Source organism: Candoia aspera, chromosome 8 (assembly GCF_035149785.1).
Source record: "Candoia aspera isolate rCanAsp1 chromosome 8, rCanAsp1.hap2, whole genome shotgun sequence".
NCBI lineage: Eukaryota > Metazoa > Chordata > Lepidosauria > Squamata > Boidae > Candoia > Candoia aspera.
Window position 1 is genome coordinate 57,588,160 of NC_086160.1, and position 20,953 is coordinate 57,609,112.

Sequence of the window (20,953 nt, forward strand, 5' to 3'; positions counted from 1 at the left end):
GTGGGGATATGTAACTGCTTTGGTTTATTCTGAAGTGGGATAAGGGTTGAAGAATTTGGTTTGCTTTATGGATTTGATTGATGCTATTTGCCTTTATGGATTTGGATTTACTGTTTTGAATTGGCTTTGTTTTTTGGGTTTATTAAGATGAAAATTATTAAAACTCTTGTATTAGGGTTAAATAATGTTTATCTGGTTTGCTTTAAGGATTTAATTGATGTTATTCCCCTTTAAAGAAATGGAATTACTGTTTTGAATTGGCTTTGCTTTTTGGGTTTATTAGGATTGGGATTATTAAAATTGTTGTACTATTAAGTATAATAGCAGACAACTTATGTGCTTTTTAATTTGATTCTTATTACAGTAGACAGAAATGTATAGAATAGTGGTGGGAAGGGAATAATTAAATATGTGTTATCTTTTGGAGAGGAGAAAGGTGTTTAGGAGGTTTATATGAACTTTTTTTCTTTTTTTAATATAAGGGGGAAGAGTAACTGTACTTAGTGATTTTTATTATGTGTTAAAGTGGAATGACTTACAGAAATAATGTGGTGTTTTGGTTTATTATAGAATAAGAGATTATAGAAATTTTTGTATATCCTTGCTGTTAAAAGTCGGAAGCCACATCTTTTTGTAAATTTGAAAAATAATTATATGTATATATTCATATAATATAATAAAATGAATTCATATAATATAATAAAATGAATATAAAATATTTATTTTATTTTTCAAATTTCTATCTATTTTTATTAAAATATATCCATTCTTTATTATGGTAATAGACCAGCATAAGGAGGGTGGGGTACAATCATTAAAAAAGCCTAGAGGATACATCAGAGTAAAAATAATTTGTAATTATTTGGAGGGAAAATGTTAATATAAAACGTTTGCATTTTTTTACATATAACAGAAGCATTTTGTTGGATGACATTTTGTTGGATGACATTCATAACATTTCCAAAGTTTTGCAATCAGTTTTCCCCAATATAATATTTTTTACTTAAATATTCCTCTAATATAAACATCTTGAGATATGTTTTTTTCTTAATGTGTACATTTCCCTGCCCATCTGGATTTTGGTACAGGATTACATTCCAGCATGCCCATAGATGCAAAAGGAATCAATTGGGTAACTCTGCAGAAAAATCAAGCCCAGAAGAATTTCTCTTCCTCTGCTTATTGTAGAGTGTGGTACCCAAAGAGATCTGCAAGGATGTCTTCTAGGTTCCTGTAATGGCTGTCAGAATGAAGAGTTGTTAGAATAAACCAGACACTATCCAGATAAAGGGTCATATCTGAACTCCATAAATCAAGATGCCAGTCGGAAAAGTTCAGTTATTCCCTTAACAATTTTTCCATAATTTACTTGAAGGCTTGATTCACAGTTTGATGATCCTTGCTGTAAAGGAAATTACAGTCCTGGTTCTTCTTCAGTACTGAATTGCTCCTTGGAATATTCCATCACCTAGAATGGTAATAATACTTAATAAGAAGGCACAATTCTTTGCCTAGAACATTCTGGAAAAAGCTAGAGAAGTCTTTCCTTGGACTCAACCAATTTAGCTCAAACCACTTTTATAACACAGTTTCCTTCTTCAGCCTATTTCAATACTTATATAAAGCAATTTACCATACATCTTTTCCACCCCTGGTCTTTTTCTGAGAATAGAATCTCTGAGTTGGCGTATTTTTTTCTAATGAAACAAACACACAGACAAGAGCAACAAAAACTCAGTAAGACCAGTTGATTATCCAAAATAGTTGTTAAAAGAGTCAAGTGTTTTCATAGCCCACACATAAAATTTATAGCAAAGGAAATCATTTTTAAAAGATTTTCCTCCTTTAATTCATTATTTGATACCAAATGAATTGTGGAAAATTTTGTCCAGGAAAAAAAAATGAAACATTATCACTAGTGTTACCCACTCCCCAAGGCCAAAAGTAATTATTTTAGAGATCAGCCTTGATCTTTTCTGTTTTAATCAGAAAAAAACTAGTATAATCTCCAGAAGTGCTGGACTACAATTTACTTCCTAATTCCCAGAAAGCAGCCTAGATCAATGGCAAAAATATTTCTGCCTTATTCTCCCAACTTTATTTCTGCTCACCAATAACTCTAAACATCTTAAAAAACAGGCAAAAATTACATAGAATAAACTGATGAAAAATAAAGAATCTGAGGTGATTTGGCTGGCTTTAAATTACTTTTGAGGGACTGGGGGAATAAAATGTTGGCAAGGTACAAGTGCCATAAACTCATGTGGATGTAATACTTCAAATTAATATGGTGCAGACAGGCTGTCTTGCATTTTTCCTTATCACTAATTATTCAGTTGATGACATAATTTTCTTCAGAAGCCCTTTAAGAGAATAGAGTATTATTGCACTTATTTAGTGACAGGATGGCTAAGGCATATTTGTCAGTCTTCCATTGTTTGGACAGCTCTCCAGTAGCTTATAGGCATTCTGTCTACCCATATATCTATGAAATTCAAAGAGACAATATCAGAAGGGAACTTCTTCCACTGGGCTACCTCTCAGGTGGAGTACTCTCCTTAAGAATTTGTTGTAGAATTTCTCCATTTTCTTCCACCCCATTTCTCTGCTTGCAATTTTGGTGAAGACTAGTTACAAGACTTCTTCTCAGCTTTTCTGAGTGTTCAAACAACCCAGCATAATATTTAATAGCAATAATTATTCCAGAAGCAAGATTTTACATGTGACACTCATGGTATACAAATCCCGTGTACTGGCAGTTGTTCAAACGTTATCCTCAAATGTTCAATATAAATATCGGCAAAATCTATGAATAATTTACCTGCTGAGTGGCTTCCAGTCTACTTGTATGAATTTGCCAGTGCTTGAGTTTCTCCACTTCATCCATGGAATTGTTCCCCCTTTTCACTTGCTGTTGCATCAGAATGAGTTCTTCCAGCCCCAGAGGGATATTGGGCTTGAGAGTAGTATATGTGACCTTGTCCACATAAATTCTGTCTACAGAAAGCAAATGGAAATGATGAGGAATCATCATAACCTCCCCTGGATTCCTTGGTAGGGAAGTGGGATATAATTCATCTCAACACAGCATTGCTGTTTATGAACACATGGGATAGGCCACCTTTGGGTGTCTATAGGCTCCATATAATATTTGGAGGGGGAAGGATGAGAACCTTTGTGAATGGGCCAGAGTTTTATTCCCTGGGTTTTGTGCAGGAGTGTGTGTGTGTGTGTGCTTTTCCTAACTATTTTCACAATGTTTTAAGGGCCACACTATCATTCTCAATGTTTTATACTTTTTCATGTTGGGAAATTATGCTGCTCATTTCCTGCAATTGTAGTAAGGGCTACAAAAACAGATGTTTGGGGTCGGCCTTGGGACTTCAGGTTCCCTACCCTTTTTATATCCTTTTTAAAATGTGAAGTATGCAACTTGATATTGTCAGTGAGCCTCAGTTCTCAGAGGTAAATTATCTTACTCTTCTTTCTCAAAGTTAGTAGTCAATAGAACATTTAGCTATAAGCCTCATTCTTCACTGATCAGCAGCAAACCACCTTTATCTTTACTTTATACATACACAGATTTGTCCTGTGCACAGGTTGAATCTGGCTTTTAGTTGAGACATTAATATATTTTAATGTTCTGGATTTGTGTTGATAAATGAACTTATTCATACTACATTAAATTGTGAAAAGCTAATATCTAGTTTGCGTGTGTGTGTGAGAGAGAGAGAGAGAGGCAGGGAGGGAGAGATAGAGAGGGAGCGAGCACTCTTAATCTACCATTCAGTTTCATGGTCATTTCCTTGATTAATTCACTCTCATTAAATTTAGTTGTCACTGGAGTTCCTGTTAAGAGATAGCACAATGCCATTAGCTAATTATGAAACTCAAGTCAGGAAGTTCTGACACATTACATTAAGGCTGGGCAGTTTGGTTCAGAAAATAAAGACAGGAAATGCAGCACTGTTGAGATAGTGTCCTGCAGCAATCAAATAATGTGTCTGTCACACATTTCCAAAGATAATCCTGTGTTCTTTCTCTCTTCTCATCAAATTATATTCAACTGTACAGAGAAGATAAAATATTTGCTGCAAGTCTGCATGTTCCAGAAACCAGCAGCAGCAAATAGTACAGGAGAATAAACCAAAGTGTTGTCATAGCCCTTGGATGGCTTGAGTCTAGAGTAACTAAAGAACAGTTGCTTCCTAGACAAGCTTGTCTACTTTTTAAGATCCAATATGGAGGTTCTTCTGTGGTTGAGGTATGACTGGTTAGATAACTGAGGAACGTTAACAGGGACAGGACTGAGTTTAGTGATACCATTGGGCACCTTCTCGGACCATCCTCATGTCTCCTGGCCAAGACATGCCCTGGTAACCGTTTTTTATGCTATGTCTTCATCCACAGGCCATTGCTGAGACAGCTTAAAATTGTCTTTAGTTGTAATTTGAAAATAGTGTTTTCTTCTTCTTCTGACACAATTTTGGCTATGGACATGATCTAGTACATTTCACTGATGATGCAGTAAAGACTTGCCAGGTCTTAGATTGGCTCCTCATGTACATTGGGTTAGTGCTCTTTTGAATGAGTGTTAGAGTACACCTGTATTTAAAAAAGAGGACTTGGAGGGAGGGTGGAATTTTACCTTTCAAAGGATAGCTCCTAAAGCTAGAAATCAGGGGACTGAGAGTTCTAGTCCCACCTTAGGCATGAAAGCCGGCTGGGTGACCTTGGGCCAGTCCCTCTCTCTCAGCCCGACTCGCCTCACAGGGTTGTTGTTGTGGGGAAAATAGGAGGAGGAAGGAGTATTAGGTATGTTCGCTGCCTTGAATTATTTATAGAAATAATAAAGGTGGGATATAAAATACATAAATAAAATAGTCATCTATACTATATGGTTTAATTCAATGGTCCATGAATTAAATTCCTTAATTTCCTAAATTATGAAAACAATTTATATAGCCCCACTTTTCAAGAGACATCAAACCATACAGCCTCTTCTCTTACAGATAAAGGCCCCTGACCACTTGTATTTAGCTCCTTCAGTTCTAACTGCAGTGTAACTCAGTTAATAGACTCAGAGTTGTCTTCTGGTTTTAGCAAACAAACCAATGTGTTTAGACTAAAGATCTCTAATGAAATTACTTTGTGCTCCAATCCAGTGGTGAAATCTGTCCAAAACATGAAGTTATTGGCACTAGAAGAACAAATAAGAGCAAAGCTTCTCATGGGTCAAATCAAGCTGACACTATTGGTGCTCAAGTTGTAAATACAGTGTGTCTTCCTGATTCTACAATTAGGAGGAAGACCTCACGTACCAAATTACAATTAAGCTGTGCAACTTTGCATGGCTTATCCATCATGGTTTTGAATATAGCAGGTTGGAGTGCTCAAACTGCTGGAAAGAATTCCTTAAAGTTGTTAAAATTGCATGACATAGTGTGTTTGCAAGAAACTTGGATCCCAGAAAGCTGGATGGATGTAATTTATTTAGTAGGATTTAGATCATGGGTTTTATTTATTTTATTTATTCATAAATTTATTCACTTCCCCTTTCCCCCTCATGGGGGACTCTGGGGGTTATGGCAGCATGGAAACCACACTCTACAGGATGCCCTTTTTGGTTACTGTGTTAACAGGAAGTGGAATCTAGAGGCATCTCAAAAAATATATGGACTATGATCCCTCCTGCTGAAAATGAGATTCATGATAATGAATGAGCCTGCCCTAATAACTCTGAATGTATATATGCGTCCTAGAAGCATGAAATTTCAAAATTAGGACTGGTGGGCTACACGGGAAAATGCAATAGATAAATTAGAAGATAAATTTCTAGCTGATACTATTATAGTATACTATAGTAAATACTACTATAGAAATTGAATAAATAAATAAATATTATATTCATAGGATGTTTTAGAGCAACATTTTAATGCTTGAAATTTTTATCCTGATGAACTTTATCTTAGCTTCCCTTTTAACCTGATGGATTCTGTAGTAAACCCATTGGGATATAAATTCTTGGATTTACTTTATAAATGGAGCTATCAAATCCTGAATGGTTCTCATGCTATGGATTTCCCAAGCAATTACACCTACTTCTAAAGTAATAAAGAAGTATAATTAATTATGTATGTATCCCCTCTGCCAGGACAGGAAAAATTTAGAAGATAATTTCAAGAGTTTGTTGTGATCACCAGCCTATCTCCTTCCAATATATTAGGCTTGGATCCAGTAGGAAGTTGAAAGTTTACAATGAGAAAATCACTGCAATTTTATTTTCAGGTCATCTGAACAACTACTAGATGCCAGCAAAGAAGGTTTTAGTATCTTTCTGCTTCCATCTAATGATCACCTTAGTATGCATTGAAATTGTCTGCCCCTAGATGATGATGATGATGATGTTGGTAACAACAACAACATATTGAATTTATGTGCTGCCTGCCTCCCAGCGACTCTGGGAGTCTGCTGCTTCCTCCATTTTGCCAGTCTAAGCAAACACAGCACCTGGTTACCTACTTTGTTGTTTTAAGATGGAAGCCATGGCTAGGGCCTTCTATGTCTGCAGTCCCCAAGATGGCCACCCTTCTTGCCTTGTCTATATTTATACCACAGGACTGTGCAATCCTGTGCACCAATTAATAAAGGATAGTTGTATAGATAGTTGTGTTGTTAATCATTGCAAGCTATATTTCTACCTTATCCAACCTGGTGCTCTCCAGATGTTCTGGGTCTGCAAATTCCCACCCAGCATGTACATTAGTCATGTTGGCTCTGAATTCTGGCAAGTTGCAGTCCTAATATGGCTGGACATGCCAGGCTGATTATACACGATAAGAGAAATGAATCACCGTATTGCCATTAAACTGTATTTATATTACTTTTTTATAAAACAGCAAAATCAACAATCCTGTACCTGGTTTCCTGACAGCATTCAACAGCTTCTCATTACCAGCATGAGTCCTGGTCACCTTTTTCTGAAAGACTGTAACAAAAAAGCAAATTAAGAAGCTACTAATAGCAGTAAGATAACAAGAAAGCTGATTAGCCATCACAACTCCAGTGCCTTGACAGAACATCTAAGACCCTTAAAAAACAGAGTGTAAGAAGAAAGCTCACAGTGGAGATTGATTTTATTTTTAGAATGCTACGACTTTCTTCTGCCTGAATTCCCTCTCCCCAAATACTCCCTTTTGCGTTGACATGGCTGTTCTATGTTCTGATAGATGGTGATTGTTCTACCTCCGAAATGCTTTCCTTAGGGTGGCTTACTTAGTTCAAAGGTATTTTTGAAAGCTCTGTACTGGTTTAGTTTTGTTTTATTACTGCCCAGTGGCTCATTGGGAAAAAGAAAAGGAATGCAATAGAAGACTAGATGGAGGTTCAAGTACCACCATGAGAAGATGCATATGAAGCTTCCTTAAGACAAAACAGTACGGCTTGAAAGTTTTCAACAGAATCCAATATAAATCCAATTTGCTGATCAGATGAATGCATGAAAATGAGGGGTTGATAAGAATTTGACTCTTTCAGACTAATGCCTCAACGTTTAAACAAAAAGCCCTGACTTTTTGCAGAATGGAATGCATGTGGATCAGGAGTTAAGACTGACACTTAATGGAGACCATCTTGGGACTAGCCTGGTGACTTACAGAGAATTCTGCATTATAGATGTAAGAACTTTGCAACAATAGCATGGGGTGTGTGTGCATGTGCATTGGGTATCTTGGATTGATCCAATTCCTTTCTACCTAATGGGACTGAAACCTATATTAGGTAACTCATCCACTCATTAAATTTTATGTGGCTGGTCTCCCAAGAAATCACCAGGAAATTAATTGAATCTGGGACAGAGAGATAACAATGCACCTGATTAGAAAATGCTTTAATTTATAGCCATAGAGGTTTCTGCTGAGGTTTTTTTGATGCAGAAGTAAAATACAAAAATTAAAAATATTAAATGATGGAATTACTTTTCCAGCATTTCAAAGTCAGATTGGTTGAACAACTTTACAGTCAGGATCTTGCTGGAAATAATTTCAGTTGGCAACAAAATCTCTGAGTGGGCGAGGTAAGAGAAAATAAATTACTCAGTTTCTGGATGGAGTTAGATATATAGCTAAATTATAAGACAGGAGATGCATGGGCATATCAGGATTTTAGGAAAACGGGGAAGCAAAGTTATGCTGTACATTATTATTATTATTATTATTTATTATATACTATGCAATGTATAGTATATACAGATAGAAAAGTAAGTTCTGATTAAAATGAATTTAACATTCACTGGCTCAGTTATTCAAACATTATTTTTTTAAAAGAAGGTTATGCCTATTTCTTACTGTGTATTCACTATTATTTCATTTTCCTTTTATAAATACATTGCCCTGATTAAACCTCGGGTTGCACACACAAAGAATCAAGCTTCTATAACATGCATCCTTTGCTGTATGATGTACTATAGCTTCAGATGAAAATAGGAGCTTCTCTTCTTGACTTAGTTGCTAGTACTGTATTAAGTTCATGGAATCAAGGAGACAAAAGGAAAGGAAAGGAAAGGAAAGGAAAGGAAAGGAAAGGAAAGGAAAGGAAAGGAAAGGGAGCAATTGATTCCCATTGCTAAAGAAAGAGACTTGAGGAGTGAGTGGTTGGACTTAGATTCTCTGCTACCATTTTCAGCCAAAAAGTTCAGTGGTAATAGGCTTTGGCAGAATTTGTACAAGTAGACATTTAGACTGAGGGATTATGTCTATCAAACCCTGATGATTACTATTCCTAACAGTTTGAAAATATGATAAAATATGATATGGCTTGAGTTTTATAGTCTGCCCCTTGCATTTACTACAGGTATGCTATAGAGATAGTTTAGAGGAAGTTTGAAAAAAAAAATCTCTCCCTTCACTTTCTCTGATTCCTCACCCCAGACTAACAAGGGTTCTTGAAAATCAACTTTCTGCACATAGAAGACAAAATATACCAAGTACTAAGTACTGTTTTGTAATTTAAGAGGCTTGGGTTCTTCAGGGCTGTTCTGAGGGAATGTAACAGTGGTAGAGAAGAAATATTTTTAAGTAGATTCTGGTTGGTAATTTGTTATAATCCTGCTGCATTGTCCTCAATATTTTTCAAATAGGAGATTGACTTATTGCTACCAAACGGAAAAGGATGCACATGAATGATAAGTTCAATTGTCCACAGCATTTCAATATTCCACAGATTCCCAGGGTTTTTATGGTATCACTATAAGGCAAGTCAAGAACTTCCTAAAATGGATTGGGGAAACCATTTGGATCTACCAAATATCTAGGAAGAATAATTTTAATTGGTAGTGCACCATGCCTCTGAGATTTATCCCTCCGGTTTCTGGCTAATTGAAGATTGGTCTGTCCGTGGAAAAAAAATCATATGTAACTCCTCCACATCAGATCACCAGCTCATTAGAAGATAACAGAAGTATGACCTGCTGCATAGGTGGACCTGAAAACTGGGACAGGTTTATGGTTGTCATAGCAGCCATGAAAATCTGAGCTACAAATACCTTGGCTTTAAGATCGTAATCTTTCTGCACAATAACTTGGGCATAAGGTCTATTTCTAGTGACCACATCAAGTCTCCTTCTGAATAAATGAGTATGAATGTGCCTTTGAATTGCAGTTCACCTGCCTGTTGGAAAATGGGCTGAAACCACCTTATAATCATAAGCATGTACTTCAGATGGCAATTTCTTCACACTATCAACTGTATTAAGGATGCCAATGAGTCACCAAGTACAGACACTGAAACATCTCCCTCAGGCCTGAAACAGTTCTGAAATGTCACAGCTAAGCTGTAAGCAAAACTGCACCTGTCTGTGGTTAAATGATACTAACTTTAGCTTCCAAGGATGATAAGCCTGAGCCAATAAGCACCAACCCTTTGCTATATGTAAGGAAAATAAAATGCTTTCTCAAATGTTTCCCTGACGCTATAGAATTGGAGCCATTTGAAATTACCTAATGAACAATAAAAACAAAGACACCTCTTAAAGAATGGAAAGGGGATATATTGAAAATGCACTACAGTGGATGTAGAGCTGATTGGACTACTGTGTTCCTTCACCTTGATGATCTGTCCCTATATCATACAATATTTATCCTATGTAGATTATAGACAATGGCAAGAAGGAGAATTATACAGCTGTCTACTACTTTAGTTTGTTTTCTGAATAATATTATGGACTGAGATAACATTGGAAAAACTTCTCCCCCTAAAATGGGTGGTTGTGGGTGTGGTGTCTGCATATATTCCATTTTCTGAACTGACATATTTAGTCTTTAAATCACTGTACTGTTTATTTATTTATTTTATTAATTAATCAAATTTGTCACTGCCCATCTCCCAGAAGGGATTCTGGGCGGTTTACAGTAAGACATAAATAAGAGAAATATAAAACTATAATATCATATAATACATAATAAAATAAATATGAGAAGAACCCAATGGCTAAAAGTTTTCTGTGATTCGCAAGCAGAGCAGGGTCCTTCTAAGAGACTAGCCATCCCCAGAATGACTATTTTCCCTCCCGCCCCAGGCGTGATGACAGAACAAACTATGCAAGTCAAATATGAGAAGCAATGCAAGAATTATAAACTTTGCTCCCTTCAACCCACAGATGAACAGTAGCCTCCTTGCTAAAAGAGAAAATGGTTACATTACAGGTTACCTATAGATGTTTATGCTCTAAGCAAGCTTCTTTCTCCAAAGAATTTTAGATCTTTAAGTGAGTTGGGCATTTCCAATATTTCATTCCCACAAGCTCATATTAGGCCTATGGGACATCATGATAGATAAACTGGCATAATTATCCTCAAAAGTATGCATAATTCAACTTGCTTGTTTACTTTCCATTGTAATGATTTTTCCATTCTAACTTGTTAAAGGGTTGGGCTGCCAGTAAAGTCTGTAATTTTGCATTTATTCTAGTATTCTGATTTGTCAGTGGATTCCTTTAGTGGAGGATATAGAAAAACCTCACCTGTCACTTGAGTTTGTAATCCAGAGATTGTTTCTACTATTCCTTACTGTAAGCTTCACAGTATTGAGGCCTGGGTTTCCCCTCTCCATCTGAAGTAGGGATAGGAAAGCTGGTGCAATCCAGATGTTTTGAATGACAGTTCCCATTGTCCCTTGTCATTGGTCAGGAACTGAATTTCAAAACATCTGGAGCACGCCAGTTTGCCTACCTGTGGGGTAAGCTTTGCTAGGTGTGGGACTTTCCTTATACCACTGGAGCTGGGCTTGATTTCTGTGTTCTGTATTAGGCAGGTTTTCTGCATACTCATATGGCTTCTATTTTATCTGTGAGAACATCTGGCTGTGTTGTTTCTGTGAGGTGCTTCTCTAAGCAAGTTGTTGAATGTGGGCTTCAGTGTTTGGAAAGTCAAGATTTATTACTGTGCTTGAAATGAAGTCTGACAGGTGGACAGAAATAAACAGGTGGATGTTTATTTCCAGCAAAAGTTCACCAAAGAGTTTTCTGAAGACTGAATGCCGATGAAAGTTACCTTGAGCTATGTAAGAAGTGCTCTCCTCTTTCACAGCAACAGACAAAGGACGTGGTGCAGGTGCTGGTGGCCGATTCAGAATAAAGGATTTACCGTCTTTCCTTCGCTGTTTAACTTCATTGTCAATAATCGTATCATACACACCATCATCTACTAAAGCAGATGTGTATGGATCTTCTTCATCTATTTCGTCGGAATAATCGTCTATCTTTGGCTCTCCATCTGCGTCCTTATCTTCCACTTGGCCTTCCGCTGTTTTCCATGCTAAAACAAACAATATGGCACCAATGTTATTTAAACACAACTCTGAATGAAAACTTTGTCATAAGTCAGGAAATATGGACCTTTGTAATTACAAATACTCCTTGTTTAGCAACTACCTCGTTTAGCAACTGTTTGCAGTTATGACAATTATGAAAAAGTAATGTCATGATCAATCCTCACATTTATGACCTTCTCAAGTCTGTAAAGCAAAGGAAAGCTGAAGTAAAATCATAAGCACAGCTGTGGTTTCACTTAGTAATTGCTTCACTTAATTACTGAATTGCCAGTCCCCAATTGTGGTTGCTAAATGAGGACTACCTGTATGTATAAATTGCATATCTATCTATCTATCTATCTATCTATCTATCTATCTATCTATCTATCTATCTATCTATCTCCCTCCCTCTATTATCTTGCAGAAAGACCCATAGCTAGCTTTGTACATTTCTCATATCAGAAGTTGTTTTCTTAAAGCTACAATATCTGCAGTTTCTACTGAAGCCAAAACAGAGATTATAAACTATGTTCTGAATATATAAGTAATAGTATAGAAACCTCCCTATTCCTCACCATTTTTAGTGGAACTTCCAAAAAATCTACCTAGGAGGTGAGAGTCATAAAAACCCAGTGGATGATCAAGAAGTAGAAGTGCTGCCAGTGCAATATTAGCTCCTCAAGAGTAAAATGAAGCAGGCATATTGTTATGTTTGATTATTCCTTTTGTCCACATTAACAATTCCCGTTTGGTAACCAACTTTGGAGGTCCTGAGGCTCATAGCCAGGCATGTGTTTTGTGCAGTTTCAATAGGCAGAAGAAAAGACTGAAATTCCCTGTTTATTCATACTCTACTAACTCTGATAACTTGTTCATCTCTGAACTCTTCTAGTGGGACTCACACCACTATTTCCCTTTTTTTCCAGAAAGAGCAAGGGATGAATCTAGTTGGTATTTTAGCTATTTTGCAGAGCCTTCGTAAATTGCTCTCTAAAAAGGAGGAAGATGACTGATTACAGTTACTTTCCCAAAGATGAAAATACCCTGATACTTCATGGAAACACTGCACAATTAAACTGATTTATTCAGAAGGAATTCAGAGGGGTTTGCTTTCATCTTTGGGATGTCACTGCTTTAGGTTGTTGCATGACACCACAAATTTCTTCAGGCACAAAGTAGCCATGTGCAAATCTGGTATTCCAGCAAGCCATGCCAGATTCTTTCTAACAGCCTTTTAATTCCATTTCCCATCAGTGTAGACAAATTTATAGAAATAGCCAGGGCTCGGAAAGGCCCGGAGGCACAAATTTCATTTGTATGTGCTCTCCTGCAACTCTCTCTTTGTTTTATCCTCCCTCAGTATATATATTTTTCTCCACTGCTTTTCCTCCTCATGTATGAATGCATTTACTGTTTTATTGTTTTTCCAAAAATAGCTCCCAGCAGTAATTATTCTTCAACTGATTAGTTTAGCCTGCTTTGAGTGAAAAATATTAATCAATCTGATAATTTCTCTTGAATTATAGTTCAGATGCATAACTAATCTGATGAACAAAACACTCTAAGCATTATTATCAGTACATAATAGTTGAAAGTTCTAACTTGATTATTTTGGTCCATTGGTGAGAACAACTAACCCAGGACAAAATCTGATCAATATAAACTCCTGAAATTTTCAACCTTTCTCAGATGTAGGAAAGAAAGAAAGCAAATTTATTTGAAATGTCCTTCCCTAAAGATATATCCAGGGCCAGAGACAGCAGTTGATGTCTGCTTCAGACTATCTGGTAACATTGTTTTTAGAGGGAACTGAGAAACGATGTCAGATATTGCCTTTGGGAATAATAGGGTTAGTAGTACTCAACACTAAACAAAACTGTTCAATTCCCAGCAACACTATACATTGTGTGTCAATGCAATTTCCATGAGCACCTGAATTAATTCCTATAAATATAATGGCTGGGTGTTAACTATGCAAGAGCAGTCCCTTAGGGATCCTATAGGACATGTCAATAAGTGTAATGGGGATAGGGGGATCAATGGTACTAAATCCAAACTGCAGAACCAAAAGGCAGAATTGATACCAATAATTAGGAAGCAGCAATGGAATAAGGTTCTTCCTCTCATGGCCTGCTAAGTTTCCTGGATCAGACACTATGCAGACACTATGCAGCAGGGAATGTGGGAATACACATGGTTTTGATCTGATGTAGCAGGGCTCTTGAACATTGTTGTGATCCTGCTATGAATGTTTTGTGTTATTCCATTAGTCTATACCTGAATACAAGTAGAAAAGTTCATTGTGTTTTGTGGCAAGAGATTGATTTCGGGGTGGCAAAGGTGGTCCCGCTGAGTAGCTGATACTTTCACTCTTTGCTTCTGGGGCATCCTTAAGCATGTTATCATACACGCTGTAACAATGATTTCTCAAGTGATATGTATTTTCTTCTAATTTATTTTCTTCTTTTTCTACCATTTCTTTCTCATTATCTTCTTTCAGTTCTGCCTCCGCATTTATTCCTTTATGCCCCTGGACAGGTGGTTCTTCTATGCTTGGTCTGCCTGTTAATGTTGGGAGGATATATTATTATTTCATTTAAAATAACCATCTGGAAGCATTCTATGTTTTGCAGATTTCTACAGAGAAACAGCCACAATGCTAATTAAACTTTCATGAATGAATATAGTATAGTAGAAAGCTGTCACATCTATAACTCTAGTGAAGGAACATCTAAAATATTTATCAATGAATAGAAAAGGCTTTCATTAATTTGTAACATCTTTAAACATCTTTAAACAACATATTCAAGCATGTGATGTTAAATGACTATGGAAATGCAACACTCTACTGTCTTCCTCCCTATCCCACAGTGTCCAATTCTGGATGCACTGCAGCACATATGTATGAGTAGGGTAAGTCATAACTTATGCAGCTGTGCCTGTTTATTTTTAACAGACTAGCTTGCCAACCTATCACTTTACAGTCTTTAACATGGATAAATATTGCCATTGGGAGAGAGGTGTGAATTACTGGGAACTCTGCATTTTATGGACTATATCACTGATTACACAAATGCGAGAAGGAAAGTGAGCATAAACTAAGTGAGCATGGGTAGGCATGGCATCTTCCATACACTTGGGGTGAGTCAGGCTTTGTCCTGAAATTTAAAATATTTGGATTGTCTATTAATGCTGTAGAGAAATGGCTACCATATATACTTTAATTAACTCTATCTGTGGGCAAATAATACATCTAAATTTTATTGTTGTATACACAAAATATTTTAGATTAATTAAACATAGAAATATTTTAAATATAATCATAAATTAATAGTGGAATGCTCCATTTTAGAAACTTACCAAGTCCATTAGAATGAAAATCTGAGCTCATCATAATCACATAGATGTCATCCTCAGCTTTTACTTCCTTCTCCTTGTCACCCGTGCTTTTGTCTTCATTTATCTGGATGGGGGGATAAAAAAGTCAAGGAGCACTTGATGGTATCAGATAACAGCAGCAGCTGGAGCTCATATAGGAGAAGACAATGCTGGAAGCCATCTCCAGCTGTTTATTCTTTTCTTCCAGCACCTAATATAATCACAGATGGCTTTAATCCACACAATCCCTTCTTTAGAGCAGACAGGTGGAAGAATTTTATCGGCTGTTTAGTGATGCTCCTGTCCATGATTTAAGAACACCTGTTCTGAATACAATTCCATGGGGTTTAACATGAGCTCACCTTTTCTTTTTTTGGAATAATATTGATTGATCATACTTTATTGATCAGTCTATTTGACCATATCAAAACATCAACTGCAGTAAAATACAATAAGACAAAATGAGGTAAGATACAATATAATGGGATAAAATAGGCTAGAATGAGATAAAATAGATAAGATATAGTAAGATAGGGTAAAATAAGAATAAAAGATAAAATAGTATACAATAAAATGGAATAGAGAGATATATAGTAAGATGAATATTAAACTCAAAGATAATATTGGTTTAGGTGAATTGTATGCAACCCCAATGAGTTCTATAAAATGTATTCTCTGTGTGTAATGTCAAAAAATGGCAACGTTGACCTGATATCTGCATAGAAGTAATATCACGGATTCCAAGTCCAGGGCAGATGCTAACAATCCACTTTGCAGTCAGAACACGATTGTTTCTCTGCACACCTGGGTGACAGAACGACATTCCACAAAGAAAGCACAGTGACTTCACCAACCCCTGTGGGCATCCTGGATCCAAGGGTACTAAAACTCTTACTGCCTCTGTCAGCCCCAACTCAAAATCTACATCTATTATCATCTACTTCCAGGCACAGAATAGCATCAGGGTACCAAATAAACAATATGTGAAATGATACATCCTACATATTACAAAGGGTGTGGACAGGTGGATGGGAGTCATTATAACAAACAGCTTGGGACATTGATAATTAACAGAGTAGCAGAACACAAGTCAAGCAAAAAAGCCAAGGCCGTTTGCCTCAATGAGGGTATAGATTTAGGTACTACTCTTGGAGAGGTGGAGATGAGGAGGCCCAGTCCCCATGAACCTGTGCAACTACAAGAATTTTTGATTTTGCAGCTTCTAGTAAATTCAGATGGCTATTAGGACATGAATTAAAAGCAGAGAGATCCACCAAATCAGACGCTGCCTTAGAATTTTGTAGCTCTTGATTTTTTATAGCAGCTGTGGGAGTGCCGAGAGATTGCTCTTTTCCAGGATTACCTTCACATTGTTGCTTAAAATTGGGCTTATCATCCTGAATATTTCGTAGGGCAAAATTTATTAATGGCTTGGCTGCTTGACAAGTTGTCATTAAGGCTTCTCTCAGATCATCTAATCTCTGAAGTATATCGGCCTGCCTTGAATCTGACAGAGCACCGAAGGAGTTGATCAGGCTTTCTTCAAGTGAATCGTTTGCCAGCTGTGTAGTTGTAGGATGGGCTAGTTGTTTGCTTGAACATTTCTTTGGCAGAGGCTGTGCTGCTGAAGAGTCCTTGAAATTGTCTGGGGGAGTTTTGCTATCATATTTTAAAGCGCCAGTACCCTCTTGGCTGCGCTGAGCCACAAGTGACCTAACTTCTTCAAAGTGGAAAACACAAACTGTAAAGATTGAAAATGTACTCTAAAAAGGTTTCATTTTGAAGACCATGCTGGGTACCACAGACTGTCCAAATGTTAGCAGGACTCAACTATAATTGCCTCTGGATGGAAGCCATTCTACCTTTTGTAAGTCCATAGATTTCCTTTCACAGCGTAAAAGCTGACTTAAGGACTGAATGATGGCTTTTTTTGATCCCCATCTGCCTCTGTTGGTTCTGTTGTTTAAGATTTGCAAAGTCATCTTATTAGTTTGTAGAAGACATTTTCTTAATGAATACTTTTCATCCTTCACTCCTTTCTCTGTGGAGCTGCTTATCTTTTCCTTCCCCCTGCTGGCACTCCCTCTCAAAGGTATGGATTTGGAGGTAAATTCTTCCTTTCCTCCATTGGCTGCATGTAAAGCACAGTCATTTAATTTGGTAGGGTAAATAGTATGATTAGGCTGGCCCTCAGTAAATTTCATGAAGGATTCTTTTAGGGAGTCAACTTTATCCTTAATTGTAGTCAGCAAGTCAAAAATGGAAAGAACTGTCTGTGCAGTGAGTAGGCTATGCCTAGTTATAAAGTCCAGTGCATTTTGTTCTTTCAGGGATTTAGGGTTAGAATCCATGTCTCCCTCCTGTATAAATTGTTCAGCAGCTGAGCTAACAGCAACTGCCTGTGGAGAGGAAGCATTCTCTATCAGTGACGAGGAAAGGTCTAAGAGTTGCTGGCTTTCGATCTCAGCCTGCAAATCCCACTCAAGCAGGTTGTATCTGTCTGTTAGATAAAGCGGGGAAACGTTACTTACAGAGGAGACTTGCTTGCTTGTAATAAATCTATCAACCTTCTGCTATTTTAATGGCTTGGCTGACAGTTGTGTTGCAGATGGCGTTCTCTGTTGCTTCTTTCATTTTCCCATGTTGACCATGGTAATAATTATGATTTAAAAGGTATGAATGGAAGAGCCCATTACGGAGGCTACGGCTTCGTCACCATCTTGGTGGCGGGCCCTGGGAATAATATTGGTATTTGTTTCCAATTAGGAGATGAGAAGAATCTTGTTTCTTAGACTATTTCTTCTTCTTCTTTTTAAGCTGGCAAATGGCAGTTTCTTATCAACTTGTAACTTTTCAGTCAGGATGTTTTTTGCTATCTGTTGAAAACTTCAGGGATACCTGGTTTTATTTATTTATTTTATTTTATTTTATTTATTGCCTTTGAGTCAGTCTTGACTCCTGGTAACTGCCTGGCAGTTGTCTTGGCAAGATTTTTTGGAAGTGGTTTGCTATTGCCTGCTTTCTAGGGCTGAGAAGAAGTGACTGGCCCAAGGTCACCCAAGTGGCTTTGAATCAGTGGGACTAGAACTCAGTTTTCCAGTTTTTAGCTTGGTGCCTTAACCACTATATGAAGCTGGCTCTTGTTTGTTTGTTTTGTGCCTTTGAGTCATTGTTGACTCCTGGCCACTGCCTGAACAAGTCCCTGCAGTTTTCTTGGCAAGATTTCAGAAGTGGTTTGCCATTGCCTCCTTCATAGGGCTGAAAGAGGATGACTGGCCCAAGATCACCCAGCTGGCTTTATGTCCAAGGCGGGACTAGAACTAATGGTCTCCTGTTAAGTTTCTAGCTTGATGCCTTAACTACCACACAACACTGGCTCTCATCTTATTTATTTATTTTGTATTAATTAATCCAGCCAGTCTTCTGGAAAAACTTTTAAAGGGGAAAAACTTTTCTTTAAAGGGTCTATGTTAGTGTCAAAAAAGATGGGTGTATGAAGTCATCCATGCGAGCAATTCTCTGAAAAAGAAAGGAAAGGGATGGGGACTGTGAGGAGGGAGCAATGTGTAAAAAGACAAAGCAGGTCCTGATATACCAGTTCACCCAGGAGCAGACCAATGATGATTGCCTTCCCTGCATGGTTGGGAAGGACAAGAAGCAGGGAAATGGCCAATCAGATCTTGCAGTGGTCATAGTCTGGGTTAAGAAGGACAGCTTTCTCCAAGGGAGAATCAGTTGGAGGACTCCTAGATTTTTCATGCTGCATGAAATGAGAACAGATATTTTAGAGTGTGATAAAAGGTATTTTATGAGCTTCTGATGGTTTCATTTGATCTCTTGCTGCTGTAGTTATTCTTCTTCTATTACTTTCTTTACTGGATTTGATTTCTGTGTGTGGCATTTCTTTTGCTACCTGCCTTGGCCATTTATTTCAAACAGAAAAGCAGCATGGGGTTTAAAACAAAATTCTAAACCTTCCTTTGCTGTCATCTGTCTATCTCTGTGGGTAGCAATTCACAATTGTATTGGGTATATATTGGGCTGGATCTAGGCTCAATAAGCTAAATTTAGATCCCACTGAATCTCTGGGGAATTAAATTCAAGTTATTCAGTCTGTATCTATCTTTATTTCCCATTATTTTATTCCAAATGCATGATCAGCAACAAAAATCAAGCAAAGTCAAAACTGTCTCACTCAGTGATGTTTCCTCACCCTTTTATGAATCACAAAGCTCAGATGCTAATCTAAAGAGGACGGTATCAGGACATTTCCCCAAATTGCTCTGTGCCTTGGATTATATTTGCAAGGGAGAAAGATAATTCTAGGAATGGTTCATAGTCTCTTCCCCCATCTGAGACAGCTCAGAAATTTTTCAGTGTCTCTTCAAACTCCATGATTTTCCCCATCTCCACAGCAACTTACACCTTTCAACTTTACTTAGGAAAAAAAGAGTTTTTTTTTTCTTTCCAGGGTAGGAAGACATATCTTTAAGTCTCCAGATCTCTGCCCAGCAGAGGTGCTAAGTATACAACTGAATCACACAAATTGTGATAAAAGTTTGAGGATTGATTTAAAAAAATACTCTTCTAAAGAACTATTGCAAGCTCAGACTTCCAGTGGAAATATGGCTGACTGAACAGCTGTGTCTGTGAGTTCTGCAGACAGAACTGACAGCGAAGACTTTTTTGGGGGCTTGGTCAGGCTTTTTCCTGAAGCCCAAGAGCACTTTCATGACAAAGAAAATGCTTGGAATCATCCCATCTGCTCTCCAAAATGCTGTCTTGCAGCCAGAGAATCACAAACAGCATTCATGACAATCCAGTAAGAGACAACAGGAGGTGGGGACATCACCATTTCCACACCACACTGTAGCCTTAAAGGGATATTAGGTCTAGCCACCCCATTTCTAAATCACTCAACTTATATATTTTTAAAGTTTTTGTACCCCAAGAGAGGATTTCTACAGCTAGAAGAAGTGGACTCTCTTGGTGCTTATCATTATTTCTGGCTTAAATTTAAAAAATCTTTTAAAATTTTGGCTTATTTTCCCATTTAAAGATTAAGGAGGATTGAGAATAAATACTTGCCTCCCTGTTATTATTTTTGTACTGAATGTGAAGGATTTAATATTTTCCTACACGGTGAATTTGCTGTTTTGAATTTCCAGCCTTCTGTTCACTTTCCCTGATAGCTGCTTGTTAGCATACTTTCTTTTGTCTCAATTTCATTCGGAAACTTTCCACTAACTCATTAACTCCAATCTGCACAAGTCAAGTATCTAGGGGATGCCATAATCCATGTCTGAAACATGGAGGATTTCAAGGAGATTTTCTCAGAGTTCCGTTGTGAGCTTAAGCAGATCTTGTCAGATTCCTGTCAAGCTATTTTGCAAGATATTTGGGACATTGTGGAAAATATCTGATTTAAAATATGTCACCTGGCTGAGAACATTATGGAAGAAGCTGAAGATTTCAGCAAAGACAGAGATGTTTCTACTGACAGTGAGACTGAAGTCTTTGTTGAAATGCCAGGTGAAGAGTTCATTCTGGTGCTGAAGGGGTTAAAGGGACAGCCTGAATTGAAAATCACCAATACAGTTGTTTTTCTGATGGAATGTTATGGGGAAGAAGAAGCCCTGTTCTGTGGGAGGTTCTTTGCTGAGAGGTCTGAGTTTTTAAGGGGGACAGTTGGGCTGTTTGATTTTTGTATGAAAAATGCCTTGTGTGTAACATGGAGATACATAAATGTCTTGGTACATTTCGAAGTGGG

At 37.3% G+C, this 20,953-nt stretch overlaps 1 protein-coding gene across 1 annotated transcript in view; it reads right to left on the reverse strand.

Annotated features, from left to right (window-relative positions):
* Nucleotides 1-801: 801 nt before the first annotated feature.
* BANK1 (B cell scaffold protein with ankyrin repeats 1) overlaps nucleotides 802-20,953 on the reverse strand; it is a 163,458-nt gene continuing 143,306 nt past the window's right edge. The window contains exons 8-13 of the mRNA XM_063310173.1: nucleotides 15,166-15,268; nucleotides 14,083-14,367; nucleotides 11,547-11,810; nucleotides 6,920-6,988; nucleotides 2,822-2,997; nucleotides 802-1,468 (exon numbers count right to left, since the gene is read on the reverse strand). Coding sequence (XP_063166243.1) covers nucleotides 1,415-1,468; nucleotides 2,822-2,997; nucleotides 6,920-6,988; nucleotides 11,547-11,810; nucleotides 14,083-14,367; nucleotides 15,166-15,268 — 951 coding nt within the window. The 3' untranslated portion in view covers nucleotides 802-1,414. The remainder of the gene's footprint in view (nucleotides 1,469-2,821; nucleotides 2,998-6,919; nucleotides 6,989-11,546; nucleotides 11,811-14,082; nucleotides 14,368-15,165; nucleotides 15,269-20,953) is intronic.